The sequence below is a fragment of the Geotrypetes seraphini genome, chromosome 17 (assembly GCF_902459505.1).
Source record: "Geotrypetes seraphini chromosome 17, aGeoSer1.1, whole genome shotgun sequence".
In the NCBI taxonomy this organism is placed as follows: domain Eukaryota; kingdom Metazoa; phylum Chordata; class Amphibia; order Gymnophiona; family Dermophiidae; genus Geotrypetes; species Geotrypetes seraphini.
Window position 1 is genome coordinate 22,560,545 of NC_047100.1, and position 27,190 is coordinate 22,587,734.

At 46.2% G+C, this 27,190-nt stretch overlaps 1 protein-coding gene across 10 annotated transcripts in view; it reads right to left on the bottom strand.

The window, feature by feature from the left end:
• Positions 1-27,190, bottom strand: part of ADAMTS9 (ADAM metallopeptidase with thrombospondin type 1 motif 9) — a 385,044-nt gene that overhangs the window by 133,471 nt on the left and 224,383 nt on the right. For 9 of the 10 annotated variants that reach the window (XM_033926508.1, XM_033926507.1, XM_033926502.1 and 6 more), the window contains 6 exons: positions 19,641-19,924; positions 11,742-11,825; positions 11,508-11,632; positions 5,624-5,664; positions 5,382-5,487; positions 755-901 (listed from right to left, as the gene is read on the bottom strand). In XM_033926508.1, coding sequence (XP_033782399.1) covers positions 755-901; positions 5,382-5,487; positions 5,624-5,664; positions 11,508-11,632; positions 11,742-11,825; positions 19,641-19,924 — 787 coding nt within the window. The remainder of the gene's footprint in view (positions 1-754; positions 902-5,381; positions 5,488-5,623; positions 5,665-11,507; positions 11,633-11,741; positions 11,826-19,640; positions 19,925-27,190) is intronic. The other variant, XM_033926504.1, reaches the window with a different exon arrangement.

Below are 27,190 nucleotides of genomic sequence, written 5' to 3' on the forward strand. Positions count from 1 at the left end.
GGTGGGGACGGAGAGGATACTTGCGGGGACGGGTGGGGACAGAGAGGATCCTGACGGGGATGGGTGGGGACAGAGAGGATCCTGACGGGGACGGAGAGGATCCTGGCGGGGATGGAGAGGATCCTTGCGGGGGACGGGTGGGGATGGAGAGGATCCTGACGGGGATGGGTAGGGACGGAGAGGATCCTGGCGGGGACGGAGAGGTTCCTGACGGGTGGGGATGGAGAGGATCCTTACAGGGACGGGTGGGGACAGAGAGGATCCTGACGGAGACAGGTGGGGTTGGGTGAGATTTCTGTCCCCGTGCAACTCTCTAATGCAGAGATGCCCTCCAACCATTTCTCCCCAGCAGATCTGAAAGTCCTATTGTTTGCTGCCTCTCTCTGACTCCACAGCAATGGACTTCCCCTTCCTGCTCCCAAAAGACTAGAAGTGACGTCAGTAAAGCAACAGTATTCATTCATTGCTCTGTTTAGGCTATTATAGGGCTTAAGCTGTTAGACTAACTTTCCCCAAAACTATGCCCCCTTCCCAAAGGTAAGAATTAGCCCCCAGACATCTCACAGAACTAACAATATCAAATAATATTACTCAATTTATTATCCCATAGGGCAGGGGTGTCAAAAAAACCCAACTGGATTGCGGCCCTCGAGGACCGACATTTGACACCCCTTCCATACGGCATCAACACCAATGCTTGGACTAACTAGAGCTTGAAGAGACCCCGATGAATGAAAAGGTGAAAATCACTTACTCTAGAAATTCGGTGATGTATTTTCGACTGCATTTGGACCACATCCAGGGGTTAGTAAAGAAATTCAAGGTGGGGGCCATGACATACTGTTGGATTTTAACGCCATCTTCCTTGCACTTGTTACTGTCATCATGGGGCATGTTGAATCTGGCAAATATAAAGGAATGAGAAATACGTTGATATGCAAACCAAATACTTCTAACGCAATGCAACCATCATAATCAGTGGGGGCGAGGGGGGACCGTCCGCCCCGGGCGCCATCTTACTCGGGGCCACGGCATCCCTCCTCCGCTCCTCCCCCTGCTCTACGCGCGCCCCCCTTTCCCCCGTACCTTTTTAACGTCGGCACGAGCAGCCATCAACTCGCTGCCCGTGCTGGCTTTGGCGCTCTCTCTGATGTCACTTCCGGGACTCGTGCGCACTGGGGAAGAGGGTGTTGGGCGAGGCGCCGTTCACCCTCGCTACGCCACGGATCATAATATCAGTATAAAATGAATGTCGAAGAGCTAAAACTGTCACAAATCATAATTTCTTGCTCCTTTGGCATTCATTTTATACTGATATTATGATCCGTGGCATTTCCTTTCTCCTCATCTGAATAATAGTAATTTTGTAACTTTTTCCCTCCCTTTTCCCTTCCCATATGTATTTGAGTTTGTCTGTTTTGTCAGTTTGTTTTTATCCCCTTTTAAAGCTATATAACGTATATTTTATTGTTACTCGCTTAGTATGTAATAAGCGATTTATCAAATTTGATTAAACTTGAAACTTGCAATTTCTTTTTTCAAAAATATTCTGGGGAAGCTTCTTCCTGTTTCTTTGGACTTTCAAGCTCAATAAATTACTATCAGATTTTTAAAAGATGATGGTTTACGAGTACTTTTCTTTTGGATATTTATTTTTCTAGGAATTTCTAACCCTCATGTCTTATGTACTCCTAGGTGTGGTAAAAGAAAAATCTAAACAACCCATACATATAAAAACAGAAAGAAAACAATGAAAAGAAAAAGAAACACTAAAACAGGGAAATGCAGTTAAAGAGGAACATTTTTATCTTTGTCTTTATTGAAATCTTCTAGACCGTTACTAGTGACTGGGGAGTCAGTTCAGAAAAAGACATATGTAATGAATTTTAAATACAGATTCAGATGGATTCATCGGTGATTATTGTCAACCTTCTAGCTGCTTGGCTAGGATATCAGGAAAGATACTGCACATGGTGGGGGGGAAAGGAAAGACGAAGAATTGGGGTGGAGGAGAGGAAGGGAGAGATGATTGTTGTACATGAAAAAAAAAATACAAAAATAAGACATCCCCCCCGAAAACAAGCTCTAATGTGTTTTTTGGACCCAAAATTAATATAAGACACTGGCTTATTTGGGGGGGGGGGGGGGGGAACACGGTAGTCTAAATTGTGCATGTGTAATTATTTGTTACCTGCATACAGTATCAAGAAGCCGTACACACTCTTTTGAAAGCACATACTCTTTTTTTTTTTTTGAGGACTGAACCAGAATAAGCCTGGCATAAATCAATAAAAACTGAAGTTTAGACAATTTACCAACAGGAAGTTAGAAAAAAAAACTAAAAATGAGGAACAGCAGAGCTACCACATTTATCATTTTTTTCCCTCTAGGATCCATATGGCTTTTAAGGCATGCATTACACAGATTTGCACCCTGGGAACAAGACCTGGATTTGAGAAATAGTCCAGCACGCCTTCAAAGCAGGTTACGGGTGTGCATGTTACGAAGGGCTGAACACGAACTTGCATTTCCTAAAACAATCATTTCGGATGAAATGTGCCAGACAGTTGTTACGTGAGCCAGAAAGGTCAACCATCAAAAAAGTGTGTTATCGAGAAACAGGCTTTGATCTGTCCATCTTACAGTACCAGGTACCTAGAGAAATCCCATACAAATCCTCTGCAGTTCAAATCAATATGTAATAGCTACAGTATATAAATCACGATGAAGATGGTCTACTCTTTAAAGCAGTGTATCGAAAATTGGGTGCCGGAGCTGATTCCGGGTGAGCTCCGATGAGACGCTGGTAAGGAGAGACGCCAGCTGACTGCCCATAGGACGTGCCTCTCACGTTCTGTAGGCCAGTGGTTCCCAACTCTGTCCTGGAGGGCCACCAGGCCAGTCGGGTTTTTGGGGATAGTCCTAATGAATATGCATGGGGGCCTTGTCACCTCCATTATATGCACATTTATCTTATGCATATTCATTAGGGCTTTCCCGAAAACCCCGACTGGCCCGGGACAGGGTTGGGACTGGCCAGGACAGGGTTGGGAACCACCGCTGCAGGCAGTCAGCTGCTGTCGCGACTCTCCTCCGTGGCGTCCCTGCACTTCTAGGTGCCTATCGGCTGGGGAACTGGGTTTAGTGTGCCACCGGCCGAAAAGTTTCTGAGACACTGCTTTAAAGAATGAGCCGCAGCTAAACTGTAGCACTGAAACTTCACCGTTGCGTTGTAGATCAGTGGTGTTCAACCCAGTCCTCAGGGACCACCTGGCCAGTCGGGTTTTCAAAGTCTCCGTCATCCATATTCATTGTGGATATCCTGAAAACCCAAATGGCCAGGTGGTCCCTGAGGATTGGGTTGAATACTACCGTTGTGGATAATAATGCCTGTTAAGAAACCAGGGGCCCGATTCTAGAAACGGCGTCTAAATTTGTAGACGCCGTTGGAAATGGCACCTACCGAATGTCAATCAACGGCAGGCGCCATTTTTAGAATCACGCCTACTGGCGCCCAAGTTGACTTAGGCACCAGTACGCATCATAATGTTAAGCGTTTTCCTGGCGTAATTTACTGGCACCTAATACAGACGCCTACTGGTGCCTAACCGAAACCGCATCTATGCTCTGTCCCTAACCACGCCTACTTTTTGGGTAGGCATGGGTAGGTACCTCGGGGTAGACTTGGGTAGGTGACACACTGAATTCCATGCTCAACTAAAATAATTTAAAATGTATTTTAATTAGCTTTTAATGGTGTTTTCAATTATCACGTCAATTAAGCTGATTATAAAAACTTAAATTCTGCGTGGCATTTGGCTAGGCCATTTATAGAATTAGGCCCCGTGTGCTGCTTACTATCAGTGAATGTCACTGAAAATATTGAGGTTCCCAACATTTCAAGATTGCACAGAATAGAAGGCATATGGCACTGTGACTGTTCCAACTTTGACAATAGTCCTGCTCTATCTCCAAGAGCAGGCTTCCTCAAGGGCCACAATCCAACCTATTTTGGGGGATCTCCATAATGAAATGTATTTGCATTCACTGCTTCCATTGCATGCTGATAGATCTCATACGTATTCAGTGTGGAAATCTCAAAAACCAGGCTGGGTTGTGGACCCCTGAGGACCAGATTTGAGGACCCATGCCCTAGAGCAACCACTCCCAACTCAATCTAGTGCCACTGGGTTTTCAGGAAAGCCACATCTTATATATCAAGTCAGATTTTTGGCCACTTACACTCTATTTTATAAAGAAAAGTAGGCGCCTACTTCTTTGGGGCCCTGTCATCACCACTTAAAATGACATATCACTGGTAAGGCGCACATGTAATGACATTCAATGGTAAGGCGCACATGTGCAAGAGCTACTCAAGGCCCCAAAGAAAACAGTTTGTGTTTTGGTGTCTGGGGTGGCGTATCTAATCAGCACAGTCACATTGCTGTCCTGTATTGGTAGCATGGAATGTTGCTACTGGATTGGCCACCGTGAGAACGGGCTACTGGGTTGATGGACCATTGGTCTGACCCAGTAAGGCTGTTCTTATGCTCTTACGTGTGCCAAGTATAGGACAATTAAGCCATTGTAACATCACTGATGAGGTTGGCTCTGAGGCATTATGACATCACAATCTCAGCTCTCGAACGTTGCTCTCATTGGGGGTTCCGGAATCTTGCTATTCTTTGTACTGCTGGAATGTTGCTGCTCTTTGGGTTTTGGCCAAGTATTAGTGACCTGGATTGGCCAACGTGAGAACGGGCTACTGGGCTTGATGGCCCATTGGCTATTCTTATGCTCTTATTGGCGCGCGAGTCCTTACCGCCTACAAAATAGCTGATGGTAAAGGTTTAAGCGCTAATTTTTATTAATGGCTGTGCATTGATGACAACATGGCCAATTCATTCGGAAAATTGATCATTTTCCAGCCGCAGCAAAAAGTGACCTTAGCTTGTAGGAAAGACACATAAAGGCGTGCTAAGACCACTTTTTAACGCTGCTTTGTAAGGGCCCCCTTTATAAAGCAGGCTTAAAATTGGCGCAATTTGGCTGCTTCAAATTGGTGCCACTTATAAAATTACCCTCTACGCGGGTTGAGCTGTGGGTTTATTCAGAGCATTCGCCTTCTGTCAACCTTCTTTTTATGGGAAAATTTCTTCTTTTACAGTCTTCCTTTACAGGATTCATGTTTGTTTTCACAGATCAATTCATTCAACCCCAGGATTATGGGAAAGCCGCTCGACTAGAGTTTTCCTGGCGCAACCAAGCTTAAGCGGTAACAATGTATTCTCAAGGAAGTCATGGCCCAGTCAATGAATCATTCACACAATATCTAAATCTCTGGAATATTTTTAAGTCAAATATATTTACATGAAACATACACATGGCCAAGTTCATGTGCAATTGTAAAGGCAGTACTTAATCCATTATCTTCACTAATTGAACAACTTCTATAGGGATCACAGACCGTACCAAGTTCTGCTAAACCTGCAGAAAAAAAAAAATCAAACAAAAGGAAGAAGGAGGATGAAACATTTTTAAAGTGAAATCTTCCTAACGTCACTTTTTTTTTTTTTTGGTGCGTGCTAATTTTCATCTCTGTTTTCTAACGGTTAAAACTCACCTAAAGTGTCACACTTGTCGTGGGCTCTGCAAATATTCTGCCTGAAAGCAAAGCACAAACGAAGCCATTACCTTTTATTTCTCCGAAACGAAGGCGGAGTAAGCACATACAAGCGGGAAAATATTACTCAATTTATTATCCCACAGGGCAGGGGTTTACAAAACAATAGGATTCGGTAAAAGCGTGACTGCACCGCGCACGTGTTCCTACGTGTTTCTGGAGGGAGCAGATTTACGTGGTACCAAAGAGAAAAATGGCAATTGGAAAGAAATTATATAAAGGGGGGGTCAAACCTGCGTCAGTCTGTCTGTCTTGGAACAAAATAACTCAAAACATTTAGGGAGTCTTTTCCTAAGGTGCGCACTTTCGTAAAAGACCTCCTTAATGTTAACAAGATCATAATTGGTCTGGGGGGGGGGGAGATATCAAGTTGTGCTTCTGCTTTAACCCTTAACTAGTGTGACCATATGGCTCCAGAAAAAAGGGGACGGATTGAGACATCCGGGTTTTACTTCCATTGAAAGCAATGGAAGTAAGGAGAACAGATTGAGACATCTTGGTTGCTTTCAATGGAAGTAAAACCCGGTTGTCTCAATCCGTCTCCTTTTTTCTGGAGCCACATGGTCACACTACCCTTAACACAACTTCAAGGAACTAAAGCTGGGTGTGGTGCCCTAGCAGCGTTAGATAAAGTCACCCCCACGGAACATAGGGCCAGATGCGCTAAACCGGATCGGTAAGACTGCGTGGGTCCGAAAAAAAATAAGGAATTAAATTAACAAAATCTGAATCTAATCGTCTTCATTTTAAAGCAGACCAGTAAATTGGAATGAATTGGAATTCTGCATTATCACTCCCTTCCCTTCCAAAAAATATTGCAATTAGATTCCGATTTTGTAAATTTAATTCCTTTTTTTTTTTTCATTCCCAATGAATGTGAATTGTTTCTCTCTCTAATGAGGACTATCCAAAATTTCCATGTATTTCAATTCTGATTGAATTTCATTTTCTTTGAATATTTTAATCTGGAAATTTTTTGTTTGTTTAATAAGTTTATTTTGTTGAAATAATGATAAATGAATAAATAAATTAAAAAAAAAATTAAAAAAAAGACTGCGTGGGTCAGTTTCGATCCGATTCGGGGAGCGATTCTAAAAGAGCTATTGATGCACTAAAAATTTTGTACGCGAACAATTTGTGCTTAGGTTCGTCGTAATCCCCGTCTCTCCCGTCTGACTGATCGCTGTGAGAGCGACTCTCACACATGCGGCAGGGGACGCCCGAACGGCTGAGAGGCAGGGGAAGCTCCAAAGCAGCCTCCTACCACTCAGCTATTCGGGGCAGGAAACTTTTTTTTTTTTTTTTTAAATGGGCACAGATGCTCTGTGTGTGTGTTACACACGCACAACATCTGCCCCATTAAAAAGCAAAAAAGCCTCCCCCCCCCCCCCGGCCAATCATGGCCCTCTCCGACGTCTCCCCTGTTTTGTTTTGTGCATAGCCAAGCGATGTTAGTGCATCAATCGCTTGGCCAGTTTGCATGGGGCTTTAGTTAAATTGCATGGCCGGATCAGAAAATGGGCGACTGAGGGGGAAAAACACAAGGTGAGCCGTTTTGTGCATCGGGTCAGCAAAATCGATCGTCGCTAAAGCAGTCAAAAGTGGCCTAGCGATGATCGCTGACTTTAGTGCATCTGGGCCACAGTAATGAAATAGAAAGCATGCGGATGCATGAAAAGCAGATCTTTACAAGCCATGGTATGAGCAGTAAAATAAGTCAACGAAAAGGGCTGTGTTGCACAGGCCAAAAAAGTCAGTGACATAGCTACCCTCAACCAAGCGTTCCTTCAGGGTGCTCCCTACAAGACTTATCCCAGTCCAACCAGTCCTCCCCTTTGTGGTGGGGCACAGGTCCACACAACCTACCCCAATGCAACAATACCCCCAAACCTTCCCTCTCATTCTTCTGAATGCCCCCTGGGCCTGCTTTAATTGAATTGGTAGTGGTTAGTGATTTTTCCATATTAGAGAATTGCATTTCTACCTAAAGATGATTCCTAGTGGTGGTACTGCAAGACTACCAGCAGAGGTCACTAGCCCCATTCTGGATTAGAGTGTCAGTGAGTGGACATTTGTCTTGCCTACAACACTAACTACCACCAGTTTAAGCTAAGCTTATGAGGGAAGGGTTGGTTGAAGTTACCTGGAGAGAACTTCTGCCTACATTCCACCAAAAGAAGGGGGGAAGGGCAGTTAGTTTGGGAGTCACTCTGGGGGTGAGGTCTTGTTGGAAGGTGCTCTAGACGGGTATTTGGTTTGGGGCGGGCTATGCCGTTGACATTTTTGTCCTGTGCTAACCCCTTGCAATATGGCCCAGGAGATGACCCTGTGAGGTGGCTTGCAGGAAGTCCTTTACTGCCAGAGTCAACAACCTGTGTTACAAAGATAGCACAGGTTGGTGACTCCTGCAGTAAATCAATGCAGTAAAAGGCTCATCTTTTACTGCACCTTCATACTTCCTCCCTCAGAAAAATGGCCCTCCATATTTTTCTCAGCAAAATTCCAGGTGCCTAGCCACGCCCTGTTCTGCCCCGAGCCCTGCCCCATTCCACCTTCAGTCCCGCCCCCCAGCCCTGCCCCCCGAAAGCCTTATCTCATTCCTGACCTCCAGGCCATGTCCGGGGACCTCCGAGCATTCGCGGACGCATGCGATCTAAGGTCCCGCACACACGGCCGGAGCTTTCCAAAACCTGGACAACTGCCGGGTTTTGGAAAGTCCGTCTACAAAGAGGACACGTCCGGGTTTCCCTGGGCGCCTGGTAACCCTACCTATATGCAGGTCTAAGGGACATATCGTTCCAGCATCTGCAGCACACAGACTTTGGTTTAATGTAACGTAGCAGCTAAGGAATTACTCTTTTCAAACGGCCTCTCCCCTCTCATCTACTCACCTGATCACACAGCCAGCACATACCTATTCGTGAACACATGCACAGATATGTGAACACAGATAGACATAAAGAAAAGGAAAAGGCTCTGGGACTCAATATACTGCCTTTCTGTATTTACAATCCAAGCAGTTTACATACAGTATTATATGCAGGTGCTTATCTTGTGCCTGGAGCAATGGAGAGTTAAGAGACTTGGCCAGAGTCACAAGGGCTTGTGGTGGGAATTGAACCCAGTTCAAGAGAGAGATGAATTAAAAATAGTTCTACAAAGCATGATCTGCAAGTTTGCACACCCAACCCCATACTGCCACATTCTTATTCCTGCCGATTCCGAAGTGCATTTATTTCATTTTCCTTGCTATAAACTCTACTGTCCAATCAATATTCCGCCAGCGACAGTCAAGAGATTTTTAAATGCTGACTGCTGTGGGCAAAATTAGGCACCGATATCTAATGCCAGGCCGTGTCAGGTCACCGGCACTGAACCTCTGGGGCCATGCTAGCATATGTCGCCTACCCAATCTTATTCAGGACCCAACCGGTATTCAGCCAGGACCCACGTAAGATATGCAAAAGGAGAAGCAGGTGCTCCGACCACCACTGGGTCTACTTTGCCCCTAATCCTGATCCAGTGAGTACTGCAAGGCTACGGCTAAGGGTTCCAGCAGTCAATTTAAGACTGGAGCCCCAATGGACAGGAGTGGGCACTGCTCCTGTCCTTAGAACTCTCTCCTGCCCAGTTATGGTTTGGCCGACTCAGCAGCGCTCTCCGAGTTGTGTGGCTGAACATCGGTGGCATAAGAATTGTCACTGCTGAGTCAGACCAGTGGTCCATCATGCCCAGCAGTCCGCTCACGCGGCGGCCCTCTGGTCTAAGACCAGCACCCTAACCGAGACCAGCCCTACCAGCGCACGTTCTTGTTCAGCAGAAACTTGTCTAACTTTGTCTTGAATCCTTGGAGGGTATTTTCCCTTATAACAGCCTCTGGAAGAGCGTTCCAGCTTTCTACCACTTCTACCAATTTAAGCGGTCAAGAACCTTTGAATATTGACCCTTGTGAAATTCAGGATGAACCGTACGAGAAGCTTTCTTCGTGGTTGCTACGTACAGTGAATGACACCTAGTGACTGTAGTCTGCTACTGGTTTCCACTGCCAACTACTGATACTCTCCTGTAAGCTCCATGACATCTAATGACTTGATATATTACCATACTTAGTTTCTCTTTATAATTCTTCCCACATCAACAGAGTATTTGGGCATCACCACTCCTTTCAAACCTCCCTACCCCTCTTCCTTGCAGGTCAGAGACACACACAAAGAGGCTCCAATCGGCCAAACCACTCAAGCAGATGGCTTGGCGAGAATTCCAAGAGCTATAAATCTACTCTACTTGGGAGGTTTGTATCATGACAAAAACGTCTTTGTCTCGAGAACTATTTTCTGGACATTTCACTCACTGCAATGTGAGCTCATACTAGAGGAATACACTGGAAACGCACTAGCACTGGAGTTTTATAGCAGGTTTACAAAAACTCTAGACGGTTTCAACGAAGCAAGTTTGACCAAACCGATCCCAGCGTTTCCAATGCGGCTTCACGTCATCGTAAGATGCTAGCTTCGTCCTGCTTTTTAACCCCTGTCCTAATAAGGTTGGGTGCCTGTCAATCTGCAGAATGCATTGGGATACAGCAAGGTGGAAAACTTAAGTTTAGCTTATGACGAGGAGGAGGTAGGCTAACCCAGCTTTCGGGGATTTATGATTCAGCATCCCAGTGTAAGCATTCATTTTTCCTTATTTCACCAGCTCCAATCTTTCATTTGGCATCTGATCTGAAGCAGTATTCTGGTCCCGGCTAACTCCTTCCTCTGTGACGACTTGAAATGACCTGCCAAAGTCTGCTCATCCACTCAGACAGCAGAGGAAGCTTCCAAGGGAGAGCCAGACATTATTATAAAAAAGGATTGCAAGTGGGATCAGAAAAGACCGTTTCTGTAATCAGATAGGAGAGGGACAAGACCTAAAACGTTGACGTAAGCTATAGAGTGAAATAATTCCAGGCCCAGCTACAGACAAAGCATCAGAACTAAAGGAGATGAGAAAGAGAAATGATTTCCATTTAAAAAAAAAAAAAATATCATGTGCATTAATCTGCACTAGAGAATGACATGGGGACAAATTTTCCCCTTAGGAACTCAATTACTCCGTCCCCGTGAGTTTTATTGCTGTCCCTGTCCCATTCCATCTTGCATCATTCACCGCACACGTTATGGAAACTCTGCGGCCCCACTCATCCAACTCTTGTCAACAGCACGGTCTACTTCCCGCACAACTGGATGCTACTAAATCTCCCATCCACTCCAGATCTTCACTATAAACGAGTTTTCCACTCCACGCTTAGGAGTCAAAACTTGGAATGGCCTTACAGAAAAGACCAGAACTGAATCTTGCCACATCGTCTTCCGAAGCAAACTGAAAACCCATCTGTTCGATACTTAATCTCCTTTACCCTCTTTTCTCTCCCTTTCCCTTCCTCCTCTCTCCCCTTCTGCTCCCTCCTACCTAACCACCTCCTCTCTCTCCCTCCTCTTTCTCTCCCCTCTTACCTCTCTTTACAGTCGCCTTGAGCCCGTATAGGTATGAGCGACGCACAAATAGAAGATTAGATTCCCGTAAATTCTGTTTTAACCGTACAAACCTCCAACACTTACGATTTGAAAGTGTTTGAGGCTTGTGCAGACGAAGACAGAGTTTGCAGGAATAGGGCAGGGACAGGAAAAGAACACTCTGGGATGGGAAAATGAGTTCCTGCGGGGACCGGGAAAAATTTGTCCTCGTGTCACTCTCTAATCTGCACCCAAAACAATTATGTCTTCCAATATAGTTCAACAACAGACAAATCACTGCATTAGTTGGAAAAATAAATATATACCTTGTTACCAGCACAGCCGTATCGTGATGAGAGTGGTGAGTGTCATCGGGGTAGTTCTGGGTCTGTTGCCATACACAAAAGTTTTTTAATGTAGTCTGGGCATTAAAAGATATAGAAGGCCCCTCCTAGCCGTATACACACACACAAAACAAAAATGGTGCATTTTAATCATTAAGAGTTAGCAGTTGGCACGATGCTTTCAGACAAAAACAGGAAAAGAAAAGTTGTCGTTACCTGTTCGTTTTGGATCACGACTAATTTCACAACAATAATATTAATTAAATTTCCAATGCTTGGGTCCTTATAGATAGAAGCTACCTGTATCAAAATAAATAAGTGTCATTAATAATCATCAAGCGAATACAAGACTGTGCCTTCTCCATTCAAGTTTATTAAAGTTTGATTGATCGCTTTACATAAAATTCTAAGCGATTTACAATTAAAATAGGGGGAATACAAGTGATCGTATAAAACATGACGACAGACAAAAACTCCAATTGATGGACCGAAAACAGTAGGGAAAAGGGAGAAATACAATTTGCTGTTGAACCCGCTGCTATAAATTAACTTAGATATATGTAAGATCTGCACTGCAAATCTTTAACTTGGACCACTGTTGGAAGGATTTTCTCTCTGGATCTCTCTATTCCGAAAGGCAGTCTGTTTACCTAACTTGGAGGTCTTCTGGACAGGTTCAAGAAAGAGTTATCGAATGTTTACGAGATTAATATGCTTTCTGCTAGATAAAATTTCGAGGCATTTCTTCTTGATGTTTCTACAAAATGGGCATTTCCTTCTTCATGGGCCTAATACATACAACATTCCCCCATTGGCCCAGAATGGGAGAAAAGTCTTAGTAAATTAGGTCCTGCGCCTGTCCATTTTGATGCCCGCTTACGTCTATTACCAAATGCCACAAAAGGGGTTGTTTTGCAGAAGAAGCTGAACTTATGAAACTAATATTCAATTGGTGGGAGCAAATATTAGTCTCGAAGGCCGATATTCAGAGCCATACCCCCATATCTAATCAGGCAAAGCTAGGATTGCTCTTTATGTTCCACGAGGACCAGGACAGAATATCTCCGATGCCTGCATAACTCTCAGCTCTGACCAGACTCTGCCCCCAGACCACCCTAGCAGAAACAGTGCCATAGTGATCAGAAGGGCTATTCAGTGGCATCGTATGATTCAGTGCCTCGGAATATCCCCTCCTGACCCACCCAGCATAATTTAACTGGGCAGAAGCCTCTTCATTTTGAATATCGGGTCCTTCATTTTTAGCTGTTTGTAAATCTAGGTGGAAATATCGAGAAACCAGACTTCTATAATATAACTGAATTATTCACAAGACCACATACACCCAAAGGCACTACTCGAATATCTTTCGTGCCTTTCCTGGGGTGGTGCATTCGACATTGGTCTTTTAGGCAATTACTAATCTGGTGTTGATTTATGATTCTCTAGGCTGCAGTAGACACGACCGTGTGTGATAAAATATACACGAAGAGCACTAAACTTCTGCCCGATGGTTACCCAACCGGATCACTATTCAGTTTCCTCGGGGGCTTCACACAACAGCCTTCACTGTAAATCGCATATTGCTTTTTGCAAATTTCTGGCCGACTCTTATTACGCCCTGAATCGAATGTCTGCAAAAGATATTCGAGTAGTGCCTTGGGTGTATGTGGTCTTGTGAATAATTCGGTTATATTATGGACGTCTGGTTCCTCTAATATATTTGGACTTTGGAATTTTTTTAGCAGACTTTAGCAGACAGGAGGCCATGAAGAGTAGGGCCCTGGACCAGAGAATGACACGGGGACAAATTTATGCCTGTGCCATTTTCCTGTCCCTGCCCCATTCCTGTAAGCTCTGCCTTAACTTATGATTTGAAAGTAGCTAAGGACGGAGCTTGCAGGAATGGGGCAGGGACAGGAAAATGAGCTCTTATATATGATTTGTTCAATCTAGGTGGCCATAACTTGACTGCCTAGGTTTAAGGGCTTCCGTTCATTCACCGAGCTTTGAAAATCAACACTAGGCTCCCCACAGCCTAGCTTCACGCCTACGTTTTCAAACGGGTTGATTTAACCACTTAAATCTTGATATTATTGGATAGAGAATTTGGAAAGTTGACTCCAAAAGGTATTACATAATCTTGATCAATAGAGACATTTATTTCTATAGGGTATTCTAAGCCTCATGTAAGTTAGAGGCAGATAAAACCAAACAGCCTTGATCACAGGAAGGAGCTACATAAAACAGCGGGTGGAAGCAGGGCTGGATTAAGGCCAATTGATGCGCTAAGCACTAGCCAGCAATGGTGAAACAAAACATCCTATATATTTATAACAATTAGAAAAACACTAAAATTCATGTTGGATAATAGGTGAAAGAGTTACGGTCATGATAGCTACGGGGAAAAAAAGCTCAGTGGTGCCCCCGTTCCTAGGATTACCAGGTTTGACTCCTGTAAACTCCGGACACATAGGCCCGCCCCCCAGGCCCACCCTGCCCCGTTCCGCCCAACTCATGCCCCGTTCCGCCCCAGCCCTGCCCCCCCTCAACCTGTTCTCGTCCTCGGGACCGCGTCAGGAGGGCATCTGCGCATGCGCACATGCAGGCGTGATGTCACCATGTTGAATCCGCGCAGATGCCCTCCCGACGCAGTCCTGGGTTTTGAAAAGCTGTCCGGGTAAATCCGGATGTCTGGTAACTCTTCCCATTCCCTTGATGCCCTCGGCACGTCTTTATTTTGCTTAATGGTTATTTCTTTCTTTCTTGAGTTTTCAAGCCCATCCTCCCCAGGAGCCCAGAACGGATTACAGTGATACATGATAATTCCTAGCATCCTGTTTGCTTTTTTTGTGATCTACATACAGAATCTTCGGGGGCAATTGTAATTCATGGTCCAGGGTAGAGAATGACACGGGGACAAATTTTTCCCCGTCCCCGCAGAAATTCATTTTCCCATTTCTGTCCCTGCCCCATTCCTGCAAGCTCTGCTCCGTTCCGTTCTCATCTGCCCAAGCCTCAAACACTTTAAGATCCTAAGTAGCAACATTCTAGAGCTCAGATTGTGATGTCATAATGCCTCATTCCACCAATGCCTAAGCCCCGTCTTCATCTGCACAAGCCTCAAACCCTTTACAACCACAAGTAGCAACATTTTAGAGCTCCGATTGTGATGTCATAATGCCTCCTTCCACCAATGCCTAAGCTCCGTCCTCATCTGCACAAGCCTCAAACACTTTAAGATCATAAGTAGCAACATTCTAGAGCTCAGATTGTGATGTCATAATGCCTCATTCCACCAATGCCTAAGCTCCGTCCTCATCTGCACAAGCCTCAAACCCTTTAAAACCATAAGTAGCAACATTTTAGAGCTCCGATTGTGATGTCATAATGCCTCCTTCCACCAATGCCTAAGCTCCGTTCTCATCTGCACAAGCCTCAAACACTTTAAGATCATAAGTAGCAACATTCTAGAGCTCAGATTGTGATGTCATAATGCCCCTTCCACCAATGCCTAAGCTCCGTCCTCATCTGCACAAGCCTCAATCACTTTAAAATCATGTGTTCCAGGCTTGTGCAGTTAAGGCAGAGCTTACAGGAATGGGAAAGGAACAGCAAAAAAACTCACAGGGACGGGATGGGAAAATTGAGTTCCTACAGGGACGGGGAAAAAAATTTGTCCTAGTGTCATTCTCTGGTCCAGGGCCTTACTCTTCATGGCCTCTTGAAGCAAACAAGACTATTTGTAATGCATAAAACCAAACACGTTTCTATGCAGTACTAGTAATTGCGATCAATTAGATGTGAACCTTAGAAAATAATTCTGGCCGCTTAAAGGTACTTAAGCCTGAACGAGTCAATCAGATTCTGCAGTTCAGAATTTAAGCACCATTACCTTTGTCTACTCTAGAAGGTCAGCTACTTTATTGAAGAAGACCTTTCTAAGTATAGGATTCATTATATCATAACTAGCTGAAACCTGCAACTCATCGGTCGTCAAATGAACAACTATTGCAGAAATATTTATGTAAATTCAGGATGTCTAGTTATTCTTCCAATAAAGACTAACAGAATCAAACTTCAGGGAAGGGTTCGTCCCCCTTCAATCCCCACCCTCTCTCCTGTTCTCTCTTGCTTCCAATATCCACCACTGAGAGGTTCTCAAAAATACACCCACTCCTAGTGCAACCCCCTCTCTTTTTAGCATTGCCTTACTGGGACAGAGCAAAAAGTCCATCAAGCCCAGTATCCTCTTTCCAACAGTGGCCAATCCAGGTCATACGTTGGAAAACATGGCAAGATCCCAAAAGACTAAAAGAGATTTCATGCTGCTTATCACACGAATAAGCAGTGGGTTATCCCCAAGTCCACCTTAACAATGTTTTAGGGACTTTTCTTTTAAGAACTTGTCCAAACTGGTTTTCAGACCTGCTGTGCTAATGGCTTTTACCACATTCTCTGGCAACAAATTCCAGAGCTTAATTATATATGGAGTGAAAAAAAATATTTCCTCTGATTTGTTCCAAATGTACAACTCCGCGCCCCTTGGTCGCTGTACGCTTCAAAAGAGTAAACAAACAATTCACGTCTGCCCATTCCACTCCATTCATGTTTTCATAGACCTCTATCATATCTCCTTTCGGTTCATAGACGACCCCGCGAAAGACAAAGGCGCGCGCCGACAACTGAGCGCAAGACGGAGGCGCGCGCCAAAGAAAATTACAGTTTTTAGGGGATCCGACGGGGGGTTTTGTTGGGGAGCCCCCCCCCCAGTTTACTTAATAGAGATCGCGCTGGTGTTGTGGGGGGTTTGGGGGGTTGTAACCGTCCACATTTTACAGTAAACTTAACTTTTTCCCTAAAAACAGGGAAAAAGTGAAGTTTTCAGTAAAATGTGGGGGGTTACAACCCCCCAAACCCCCGACAACGCGGCACAATCTCTATTAAGTAAAGTGGGGGGTTCCCCCCCACGCACCCCCGTCGGAGCCCTAAAAACAGTAGTTTTCTGCAGCGCGCACCCCCACGCTGCGCTCAATTGTCTGGGCGCGCCTTTGTCCCGGCGCGCTTTTGACCTGACACCCTCCTTTCAGCTGTCTCTTCTCCAAGCTGAAGAGCTCTTTAGAATTTTCCCCTATATCATCCTGATACTTCTCACTAGCTGATCCCTCTTTAACCCCTGAAGAGCTTCTCTCTCATGCTCATGGTCCCCCAACCGTCTCTAACAGCCCCTCTCTCACATTCTCCTACCCAGTCACACATTTTTTTCTTCCCCCTCCACTGCCTCTTTCTGCTACGAATTTATCTGGTTGGACCATACAGGTCTTCTTTATCTGCCATCATCTGCTACGTTCCTACTAGAGAATGACACGGTGACAAAATTCATCACCGTCCCCGTCCCCGCGGATAACCGCAGGAAACCATCTTCATGTCATTCTTTAAGGAGAGAGGGAAGAATCAGAGTATGAATGGCCACAACCACTGACCCGCAAGCTTTGCTTTGAAGAATGCTGGTGTAGAAGGACCGAGGTTGAAACAGACACTACAGAATGACAGTCTCTGGTATCCAGAGCAGATATTGTGATGTCATAATGCCTCATTCCACCAGTGCCTAAGAGCCAATCACATCAGTGATGTCACAATGGCTTCATTATCCTTGGCTCACATAAGAATCAGAGTACGAATGGGCTCAGCCACTGACCCACAAGCTTTGCTTTGAAGAATGCTGGTGTAGAAGGACCGAGGTTGAAACAGACACTACAGAATGACAGTCTCTGGTATCCAGAGCAGATATTGTGATGTCATAATGCCTCATTCCACCAGTGCCTAAGAGCCAATCACATCAGTGATGTCACAATGGCTTCATTATCCTTGGCTCCCATAAGAATCAGAGTATGAATGGCCACAACCACTGACCCTCAAGCTTTGCTCTGAAGAATGCTGGTGTAGAAGGACTGAGGTTGAAATAGACACTAAAGAATGACAGTCTCTGGTATCCAGAGCAGATATTGTGATGTCATAATGCCTCATTCCACCAGTGCCTAAGAGCCAATCACATCAGTGATGTCACAATGGCTTCATTATCCTTGGCTCCCATAAGAATCAGAGTATGAATGGCCACAACCACTGACCCTCAAGCTTTGCTCTGAAGAATGCTGGTGTAGAAGGACTGAGGTTGAAATAGACACTAGAAAATGACGTGGGATTATTTCCCGCGGTTATCCGCGGGGACGGGAACGGTGATGAATTTTGTCACCGTGTCATTCTCTAGTTCCTACGTTACCTGGTGCCTATGGCCCGTGCAGCTGTCAGGGCACCTGTTACCACCCTTTCGCTGCCAGTGCTTACATTCCGATTGGCGCCGATGCTGCCGCAACATCTGGCGCAACCATTATCAAATGCAGCGTCATTTGCTCTCTCAAATCACGCTTGCTCCCGTGTCCTAACTTCATGCCCAATACGGCCAAAGTAGCAGCCTAGCTGTACAGGTGCGCCTAGGGTTGCAAGACGTCTGGGAAAACACGGACATGTCCTCTTTTCAGAAGACAGTCTGGACTCCCCCTCCCCCGCCCGCTTCCCCACCCCTTTCCCTGTATTTTTTCAACTTGTCCACCATGAGCAGCATGCCCGCGCCATCTCACCCTTTGATGTCACTTCCTAGGTGCGGGTCCCAGAAGTGATGTCGGAGAGAGAGCCGATGTCGACGGGGGCAGCAACCTCGTGCCGGGGAAGCAAAAAAAAAAAAAAAGGTTTGGGGGAAAGCAAGGGGCTCACCGTGTGGCAAAGAGAGGAGCGGGGAGGGCGGAGAAGAGGAGGGGTACTGCGTCCGGGCCAGAACGCACCCACTTACTGAGCCACTGGCGCGGGTAGGGACCTTGAAAATCAGTGAAAAATGTTTAAACGCATTTTTCACTGAGTTCGGGCACCTACCGGTGCCTGAAAAATCAGCCCCGTCTAGAGAATCTGAGCCTTACTGTAAAAATAATGAAAAATATAGCCTATTTTACGATGTGCGCTATGGAGTTTTGTTAGGGTTACCAGAAAAACCCAGACATGTCCTCTTTCTAGGGGACTGTCTGGGCTCCCTACACGCTCCAGCTGCATCTGGAGGGCCTCTGAGCATGCTTGGATGACATCGCACACATCCGCGCATGCTTCATGCCCTCCAGACGCGGCCCGAGCTCGTGGCAAAGAGAGAAGGCTTTCTGGGGGCAGGGCAGGGATGGAGGTGGGGCTGGAGGCGGAACTGGCTAGGGCTGGAGGCGGGGCAGAGTGGGATATTTTTTTTTTTAATATGGTAACCCTAGAGTTTGCGATAGAATTTTGGCATTCACTAAATCCTCTATTTGATCTGTCATTCATCCTCGCCCTTCCCTGCAAGTTGTTTTTGCTAAAGCATTTGAGACGCCGTACCAGGGCAAGAAAAGATTAGCAGCTAAACGAAGAGAAAATAAGCGACAAGAGACAGATAAAATTAATTCATAGAATGCTGGTACAGTTTTATTGCTGCCAATCTGCATTATGCCATACCATCAGTGGCGCGGTGAGGCCGAAAGGCACCCAGGGTGGAGGTGCCCCTCCCCCGCCTACATCTCCGCCCCCCCCCAACTCCTTCCCCAATCCCCCCTGCCGCATGCCCCCCCCTTCCCTCTGTACCTCCCGTTGTTCACTGTCACGAGTAACAACTTCAATATGTTCCTCGCAAACCCCGGCGGCTCTCCCTCCGACGTCACTTCCTATGCAGGGCAACCGGAAGTGATGTCAGCGGGAGAGCTGACCCAGTCGCGAGGAACACTTTGAAGTCGTTGCTTGCAGTGGGGAATGAGTAAAGGTATGGGGGAGGGGAGGGGGGCGGAGAGGATGAAGGTTGCCGGCACTCCCACCAACATGGTGCCTGGGGCGGACCGCCCCACCCCTCCTTTTCTACGCCACTGCATGCCATAACATATTGTTTCTTATACCCTGCAAATGTCAACCTGGGAGTTCCAAAAAGCTCCCTACAACATGAATAGTACTTTACTAAAATTGGCATCAACATAGACCTGAAAGCGTCTGAGACACTAATTTATGAAGCTGTAAATGATCATGGAAAGCAAAACGCATCGCCACGCTTGTACTTACTATAGACATTAACGTTAAAATGTAATGCTCTAGGTTAGCACCATGATAGTCAACCATTCTGTTGTCCGCCACCACCATTACTTCCACATATCGAGGGTACGATAAAAAGCGCTTTGCTCTTCTGTGCCCCTGGGCTTCTTTTGCTGCGCCAGTCTTGTTGTACGTAGGCAACTGGCTTTCCGATACGCTCCTTTCCAACGCCTCTACGTCTGAAAATACACTGCCTTCTTGCCAGAACTGTGCCCTGATTTTCCGCTTGTTTTTTCTCCTGTGGTTTCCATGCCCTGTAATAAAAAGAAAGTATGAGAACGCCACTGAGGTGGAAAGGTCAGCGCTGTCATTATCCAAGAACAGCAGTAAGAGATTAAAGACATGGTCAGTTAGTTCGGAGACAACAGATAAAGGTCAACCAACTAGATGAAAGCGATACCTATTCTTGCACTGAACCTGTTGAAAAAAAAACAAAAACCAAACGTGCGTAACTCTTGAAATGTATTAACCTAGTCCAGGGGTAGGCAATTCCGGTCCTCGAGAGCCGGAGCCAGGTCAGGTTTTCGGGATCTCCACCATAAATATGCCCGAGATAGATTTGCATCTCAAGGAGGCAGCGCATGCAAATCCATCTCGTACATATTCGTGGTGGAGATCCCGAAAACCTGACCTGGCTCCGGCTCTCGAGGACCGGACTTGCCTACCCCTGGCCTAGTCCGATAAAACAGAATCAGAAACGATTCCATTGTGACCAAGTTATGTTTTTAGAAATAAGAAATGAATCTATAATTTGGTCTATAAAAAAAAATAATTTTTTTTAGAGTAAAAAGTTAGGCAACTTTTTCCCAATTAATTTAGTGCTTGAGGAACATTCTGGATTGGAATTTATGAGGGGCTTTTACTAAATGCTAAGGCGCCCATTATATTCTATGACTACCAACACTACAAAGCAGGGTACAATTAACCAATTACTTATCTCAAAAAGTATTTAATATATATAATATAACTAGACAGGTTTTTTTTTTAAATTTAAATACACTGTATTTTTATTAAATAACACAAATCTTAACACTATATTATACATTAAAACATAAATGAATCCATATTGCACTTCCAGTTACTAAAATCTGTATTATCCCACAATACAGTGGAAGAAAACCCGGAGCTTTGTACTCAATCCATTCCCAAGCCTTTTCTGATGAAAATAAAGCTGTTCCACATCATAGTCTGGGTGTATTATTTCATTTCTCCCATGTTCCAACCAGCATATATTGATTCTTAGACAAAGCTGTTAGAACGCCTTCTCGCTCCAATTCAGACTGCGTCCAGCCAGCCCGACGGAGCACCACGTTTCGCTATTACTGCGTCTTCAGGAGCTGAAACTGTGGCAGGTTTTCAACTTCTTCACTGCTTCGTTTCCTCATAGATTAGCAACTGCACGGGTACATAAGCCCACTCCCCCCTCAGACTGTTTGTTTCCGTCAAAGCTCACTCCAGCCCAGCTAAACCCTCCCAGCCCATCCTCAACTGAATGGCCACATACGGGACACAGACCATGCAAGTCTGCCCAGTACTGGCCTTAGTTCTTCTACCTTATTATAACTGCACTAGCCCTTTAAGCCCGTTACATTAACAGGGTGCTAGAGACACTTCCTCCCTTTCCCCTTGCACAGTCTCCCTCGTGATCAGGACAGGGTGGAGGGGGCTGCCGTCCGGGGCCGGCGGAGAGGAGCTAGGCGGCTGGAGGAGTAGTAGCAGTCGCTGCCGATCGCAGCCTCCGTCCTACCTGGATTTCCTTTTTTACCTGCATCGGGAAGGTGGAGAGCGGCCTGCGAGGTTCGCTACAGCAGCTGGCGAACCTCAGCAGGCCGCTTTGAAAAGCAGCGGCAGCGGGAGGGAGGAGTCTCTGGAACACGCGCCTCCAGCTAGCGCAGGCGCCGTGAGGTGCGACACAGAGGCACACCTCACGCCATCAGGAATCACGATTTTTGAAAAGCGCTTGCGCGCTTAGCCTTTTATTATTATGGATATGTAGGGTTACCATATGGCTCCAGAAAAAGGAGGACGGATTGAGACATCCGGATTTTACTTTCATTGAACGCTATGGAAATAAGGAGGACAGACTGAGACATCTGGGTTTAATTCCACTGAAAGCACTGGAAGTAAAACCCGGATGTCTCAATCCGTCCTCCTTTTTTCTGGAGCCATATGGTAACCCTATATTGGTCCAATCTTTCTTTCTTTGCTGCTGTGCTCTTGTAATAACAGCAATGCTATTTGACTAATGCAACGCCAGGAGTTCGGGGGCAGCTTGGTCTGAGGTCTAGGGTTTAAATCCCTTTCACCTTGCTTGTGACCTTGGGAAAGTCACTTAGCTTTCCATTCGCTAGGTACTAAAATAGGTTGTAATCCCTCTTCAGAGGGCAATTACCTACTGCACATAATTGTACCTCCCCCCGAGCTCAGAGAGAAAGCAAGTACTGTAATTCAATTCAAGCAAGCACGGTCCAGACGTACATGTCCTCTTTTTTAGAGGACAGTCTCGGAGCCTGTCCAGGTTTTTAAGTGCAGGGCCCCGTCTGGAGGGCCTCCGACCCTGCGCGTGTGTGACGCGATCATGTCACATGTTCGCGCTCATGTGTGTGATGTTGTTGTTGCATCACGTCCGCCCTCCAGACGGGGGGCTCTGAGCTGGAGGAGAGAGAGAAGAGGTTTTGGGGCGGGGCAGAACAGAAGTGGGCGGGGCTGGGGGGGTGGGACTTCATTTCTGGGTTCCGGTAACCCTACTCTCGCTTTTCTTTGCTGCAGGACTGTTTCGGAAGTGGCAGCTTTATAAAGCTCTTTCAAATCTCGTCTGGAAAAGTGCCACATAAAATGAAATGAGTTGTACCGTGCAGCAACCTACATTCTTCTATAATTGCGGTAAATTGCTTTCGTCTTGCTTTCATGAATGCTCCAAAATTTCCCTTTCCTCGTCACAAGTTTTCATCTATTTCCATTCACAAATTCCTTCCAAAAAGGGACTAGACTATTTAATACATTCTTGAAAACGGTCAAATCTTTTAAACGTGTTCGGAACTTGCCTGATGGCTTAGTCACAGTGCTGCGCAGTGCCACGTAGAACAGTGGTTCCCAACCCTGTCCTGGAGGAACACCAGGCCAATTGGGTTTTCAGGCTAGCCCTAATGAATATGCATGAAGCAAATTTGCATGCCTATCACTTCCATCATATGCAAGTCTCTCTCATGCATATTCATTAGGGCTAGCCTGAAAACCCGATTGGCCTGGTGTTCCTCCAGGACAGGGTTGGGAATCACTGACGTAGAAGACCGCCACTCAAGAAGCCACCGTGAGGTCTTCCGCTCCTCAAGACAGCCTGAGGGGTTGCAGACACAGCAACAGTGGCGTAATGAGGGGAGGTGGCAGGGGGGGAGTGTTCCACCTTGGTGGGGGCGCTGGCACCTCTTCTCCTCTCCGACCCCTTGCCGAGCACCCGCCTTCTCTTCCCTCCGACACCCCAGACACCAAGCGCCCCCACCTTCCAATCTCCCCTCCCACAAAATCTTGGGGGTTTAGTGGGCTGGGGGGGGTTCAGACTCCCCCCAGCTCCAGAATCCTCCACCCCCAACACCGCCCCCCCCCTTACTTTTCATCAAAAATCAGGCAGGAGGGATGCCCACTCCTTCCTGTCTCAAAGGGCTGCCTCTTCATAAGGGCGGCCCTTCCCCTCCCAGTGCATCCTGGAAGCACTGGAAGGGACCCAAGGTCCTAACTGGCTCAGGCACCTAAGGCCTCTCCCCTAGGGGAAGGGCCTTAGGCGCCTGAGCCAATCTAGGCCTTAGGCTCCTCCTAGTGCATCACCGGCATGCATTGGGGGAGGGGCTAAGTTCCTGATTGGCTCAGGTCTGCCAAAATGTGTGATGTGGGTCCTAGCTGAACATAGGGACCCACATAAGCTCTGGTGGCCAGTGCAGTTGCAGTTAGCACTGGATATTCAGTGTCATGCCATGGGCTCAATCGACCAAAAATTAGCAGTGCACATGTGTGTGCTAGAAACAGCTATGTAGTTTGCAATTTTGCACCTACAATCTGTGTAGGCACTGAAGGCAAAAGAGCACACATCCATTTCAAAATGAATGCATGTAAGCTCTTTTAGCACGTGGCTGAAACTATATGCGCTATGGAACCCAGCAAGTCCAAAAAGGAGATTCACAATCAATGGGGGACCCAAACAAAGAAGTGGCGTAGTAAAGGCGAGTGGTGCTCCCCGCCTATACGCTCCCCCCCCCCCCTCCGGCTACATGCGTGCCCCTCTCCTTCCCTTTCCCCGTACCTTTTTAACTTCTTCGGTGTGAGCTGCATGCCCACGTCGGTGTCAGCATGCCCTTTGACGGCATTTGCTAGGTGCGGGTGCCGGATGCGACGTCAGAGAAAGCACTGATGCCGACGCGGGCAGCAACCGCACGCAGAGGAAGTAAAAAAAAAAGAGTACAGGGGAAGGCAAGGGGCATGCACACGCAGAAAAGAGAGGAGAGGAGCAGGGGGGGAGGACAGAGAGGAGGAGGGGTGCAATGCCCTTAGGAAGGCTCCTTACTACGCCACGGCAAACAAGGTCAAGAAAACAGAGAACGACGTAAGGAAAATGGGCTGTTTGTTAAATGTCAAACACCAGCCTTTGACTGCCTTCAACTGCCGTCAACTCCTAACTCCTCTCACCTTGGGTTCTGCATCCCCAACCTTATATGTCATGTCTGTCTGTCCCAAGTTAGATTGTAAGCTCTTCCAAGCAGGGACCGTCTATAAATATCAAAATGTACAGCCCTGCAGACGCCTTTCAGCACTATATAAGTGATAAGTGGCACCAGTGCAAATCTAGCCACGGTACTGGCAGACTAGACTGACCACGCTGGCCTGTATCCGCCATCTGTTACTAAGTTACCTTCCTTCTAATTTTCTGTTGTTAAGACAAAGAATACGTCCGACACAGCTTTAGAACTGAGCAAATCATTCTGTATTGTCTTATAGCAATAATATTAGTCTGCCTTGGATGAAATAAGCGGCATATCTGATGAGTCCCCGAGCATCACACTTTGACATTTCAGTCGTCTTAAACTCTTGTAATATACGATTCAGGATAACAGATGGCTCCGAGTGGCTGCGACTCTTTCTCATTTACTCAAGAGATTGTTCCAACACTGTAAAGTGTCAGGATGTAACTCAGACAACTGCGGCACGGCAGAAATTACAAAGGGTGCAGGGTTAACCTTCCCTTCATTCAAGAGCCATCCATTAAGTTTTATGATGGCAGTCAATAAATTCTAAGAATAGACAAGACCATGTAAATTTGCAGGTTACTTTGCCCGGTTTCCATCATTCACGTTGACGATGACAACTTAGGGGGGGTCGGCATTTAAAGGGCTTTAGCCGCCAGGAGCCTCTCTTGCCCAGTTAAACGTGCTGAGTTGATATGGCCGAGCCTAGAACAAGACTAGTATAGGCAAGATCTGTCCACCATTTCCCCCACATGGCTTTCACAGCATGTCTTCTTCCCAAGCACCCAACAAAATATACTTGAAGGTGTTCCAGAAGCAGCCAAGCTTGGACTATATTAACCAGGATAATGTAGGTTATTCTAACACTTGCAAGTTACAGGGAGATACTTTTAAAACGAAGAGGACGACATTTTTTTTTTTCACTCCAAGAATAGTTAAGCTCCGGAACGTGTTGCCAGAGATTGTGGTAAGAGTGGACAGCGTAGCTGGTTTTAAGAAAAGTTTGGACAAGTTCCTGGAGGAAAAGTCCATAGTTTATTAATGAGAAAGACATGGGGGATGCCACTGCTTGCCCTGTATTGGTAGCATGGAATGTTGCTACTCCTTGAGTTTTGGCCAGATACTAGTGACCTAGATTGGCCACCGTAAGAATGGGCTACTGGGCTAGATGGACCATTGGTCTGACCCAGTGTGGCTGTTCTTACGCTCTTACGTGTGCCAAGTATAGGACAATTAAGCCATTGTAACATCACTGATGAAGTTGGCTCGGAGGCATTATGACATCACAATCTCAGCTCTGGAACGTTGCTCTCATTGGGGTTCCGGAATCTTGCTGTTCTTTGAGATGCTGGAACGTTGCTACTCCTTGGGTTTTGGTCAGGTACTAGAGACCTGGATTGGCCACCGTGAGAACAGGCTACTAGGCTAGATGGACCATTGGTCTGACCAAGTATGGCTGTTCTTAGGCGCCAAGTATAGGACAGTTAAACCATTGTAACATCACTGATGAGGTTGGCTCGGAGGCATTATGACATCACAATCTCAGCTCTGGAACGTTGCTCTCATTGGAGTTCCAGAATCTTGCTGTTCTTTGAGATGCTGGAATGTTGCTACTCCTTGGGTTTTGGCCAGGTGCTAGGGACCTGGATTGGCCACCGTGAGAATGGGCTACTGGGCTATTCTTATGTTCTTATAAAATTTCTAAGCGGCTTACACTAATAAAATCATAAAATGGAAGGATGTACGAACAATAGTCATTACGATAACAGTTCAAGACACAATATAGACGGACTTTGGAAACGATGGGCTACAGGGGAGAAATACAATATTAAATAGGAGAGGAAGACATAAAAGATAAGTGCATACGGGAGAGGTAAATTACATCTGTGAGAGGAGACAGAATCAGGAGGTTACGTTAGAGGTCGAAGGCGTCTTTGAACAAAAAAAAGTCTTGAAGTTCCATTTAAATCTCTCTAGATCTTTTTCTTCCCGGAGGTGTAAAGGCATTGAATTCCATAACTGGGGGGGGGGGGGAGCTGAGATCGAAAATATTGATGAGCGAGCGCCATCGTATATTATTTGTCGGGGTGATGGTATCGGAGTGTTCTGGTAGGTGTGTAGGGGATAAGCAGTTGATGCATGAATTCTGGCCGTGGATCGGAGAGTTTCTCTTGAGCAGGTTAGCGATTCTGTCCAAGCGTAGCGCGTTTTTTAGCGCCAGCAACCAACACTCGTAGGAATTCTATGAGCGTCGGAGCTGCTACCACCGCCACGCTCTAGGCAAGCGTAATGTTTCTGAGGTATGCACAAAAGAGATATAGAGCCCTGTTCCAAGCATGCCTATATCAGCTGCTTTGCATCAGTTTATACATAAGTTTTACAGTGGGCAGTTACCATGAAGAAGTGAAAAATGAAATTTTACTGCAATTTAGTTTATTCTAGGTGCCACTAACCCTCGGTAACTCTACCACAGGCTAGTGACTCCTGTGGGAAATGAGTAACTCAACTTGCGATAAACCTCGCAAGCTACATTATTCTGCCCTGTGGGCGCGTGGGGCCACTAATCCATGACCCCATGTTCTCAGGGAACCTTTCTTAAAGGGGAACAAACAATAGCGTAGTGAGGGCGAGAGGCACCCCTCGCCTGTCCCCCCCCCCCCCCCATCCGTATACGCTCTCCCCCACTGAGGTGCGCAAATGTTGCTTCCCTTCCCCTGTGCCTCTGTAACGTTCCTGGCATGAGCAGCAACCGCCAATCTGCTCTCGTGCCTGCGTGGGCTCTCCCTC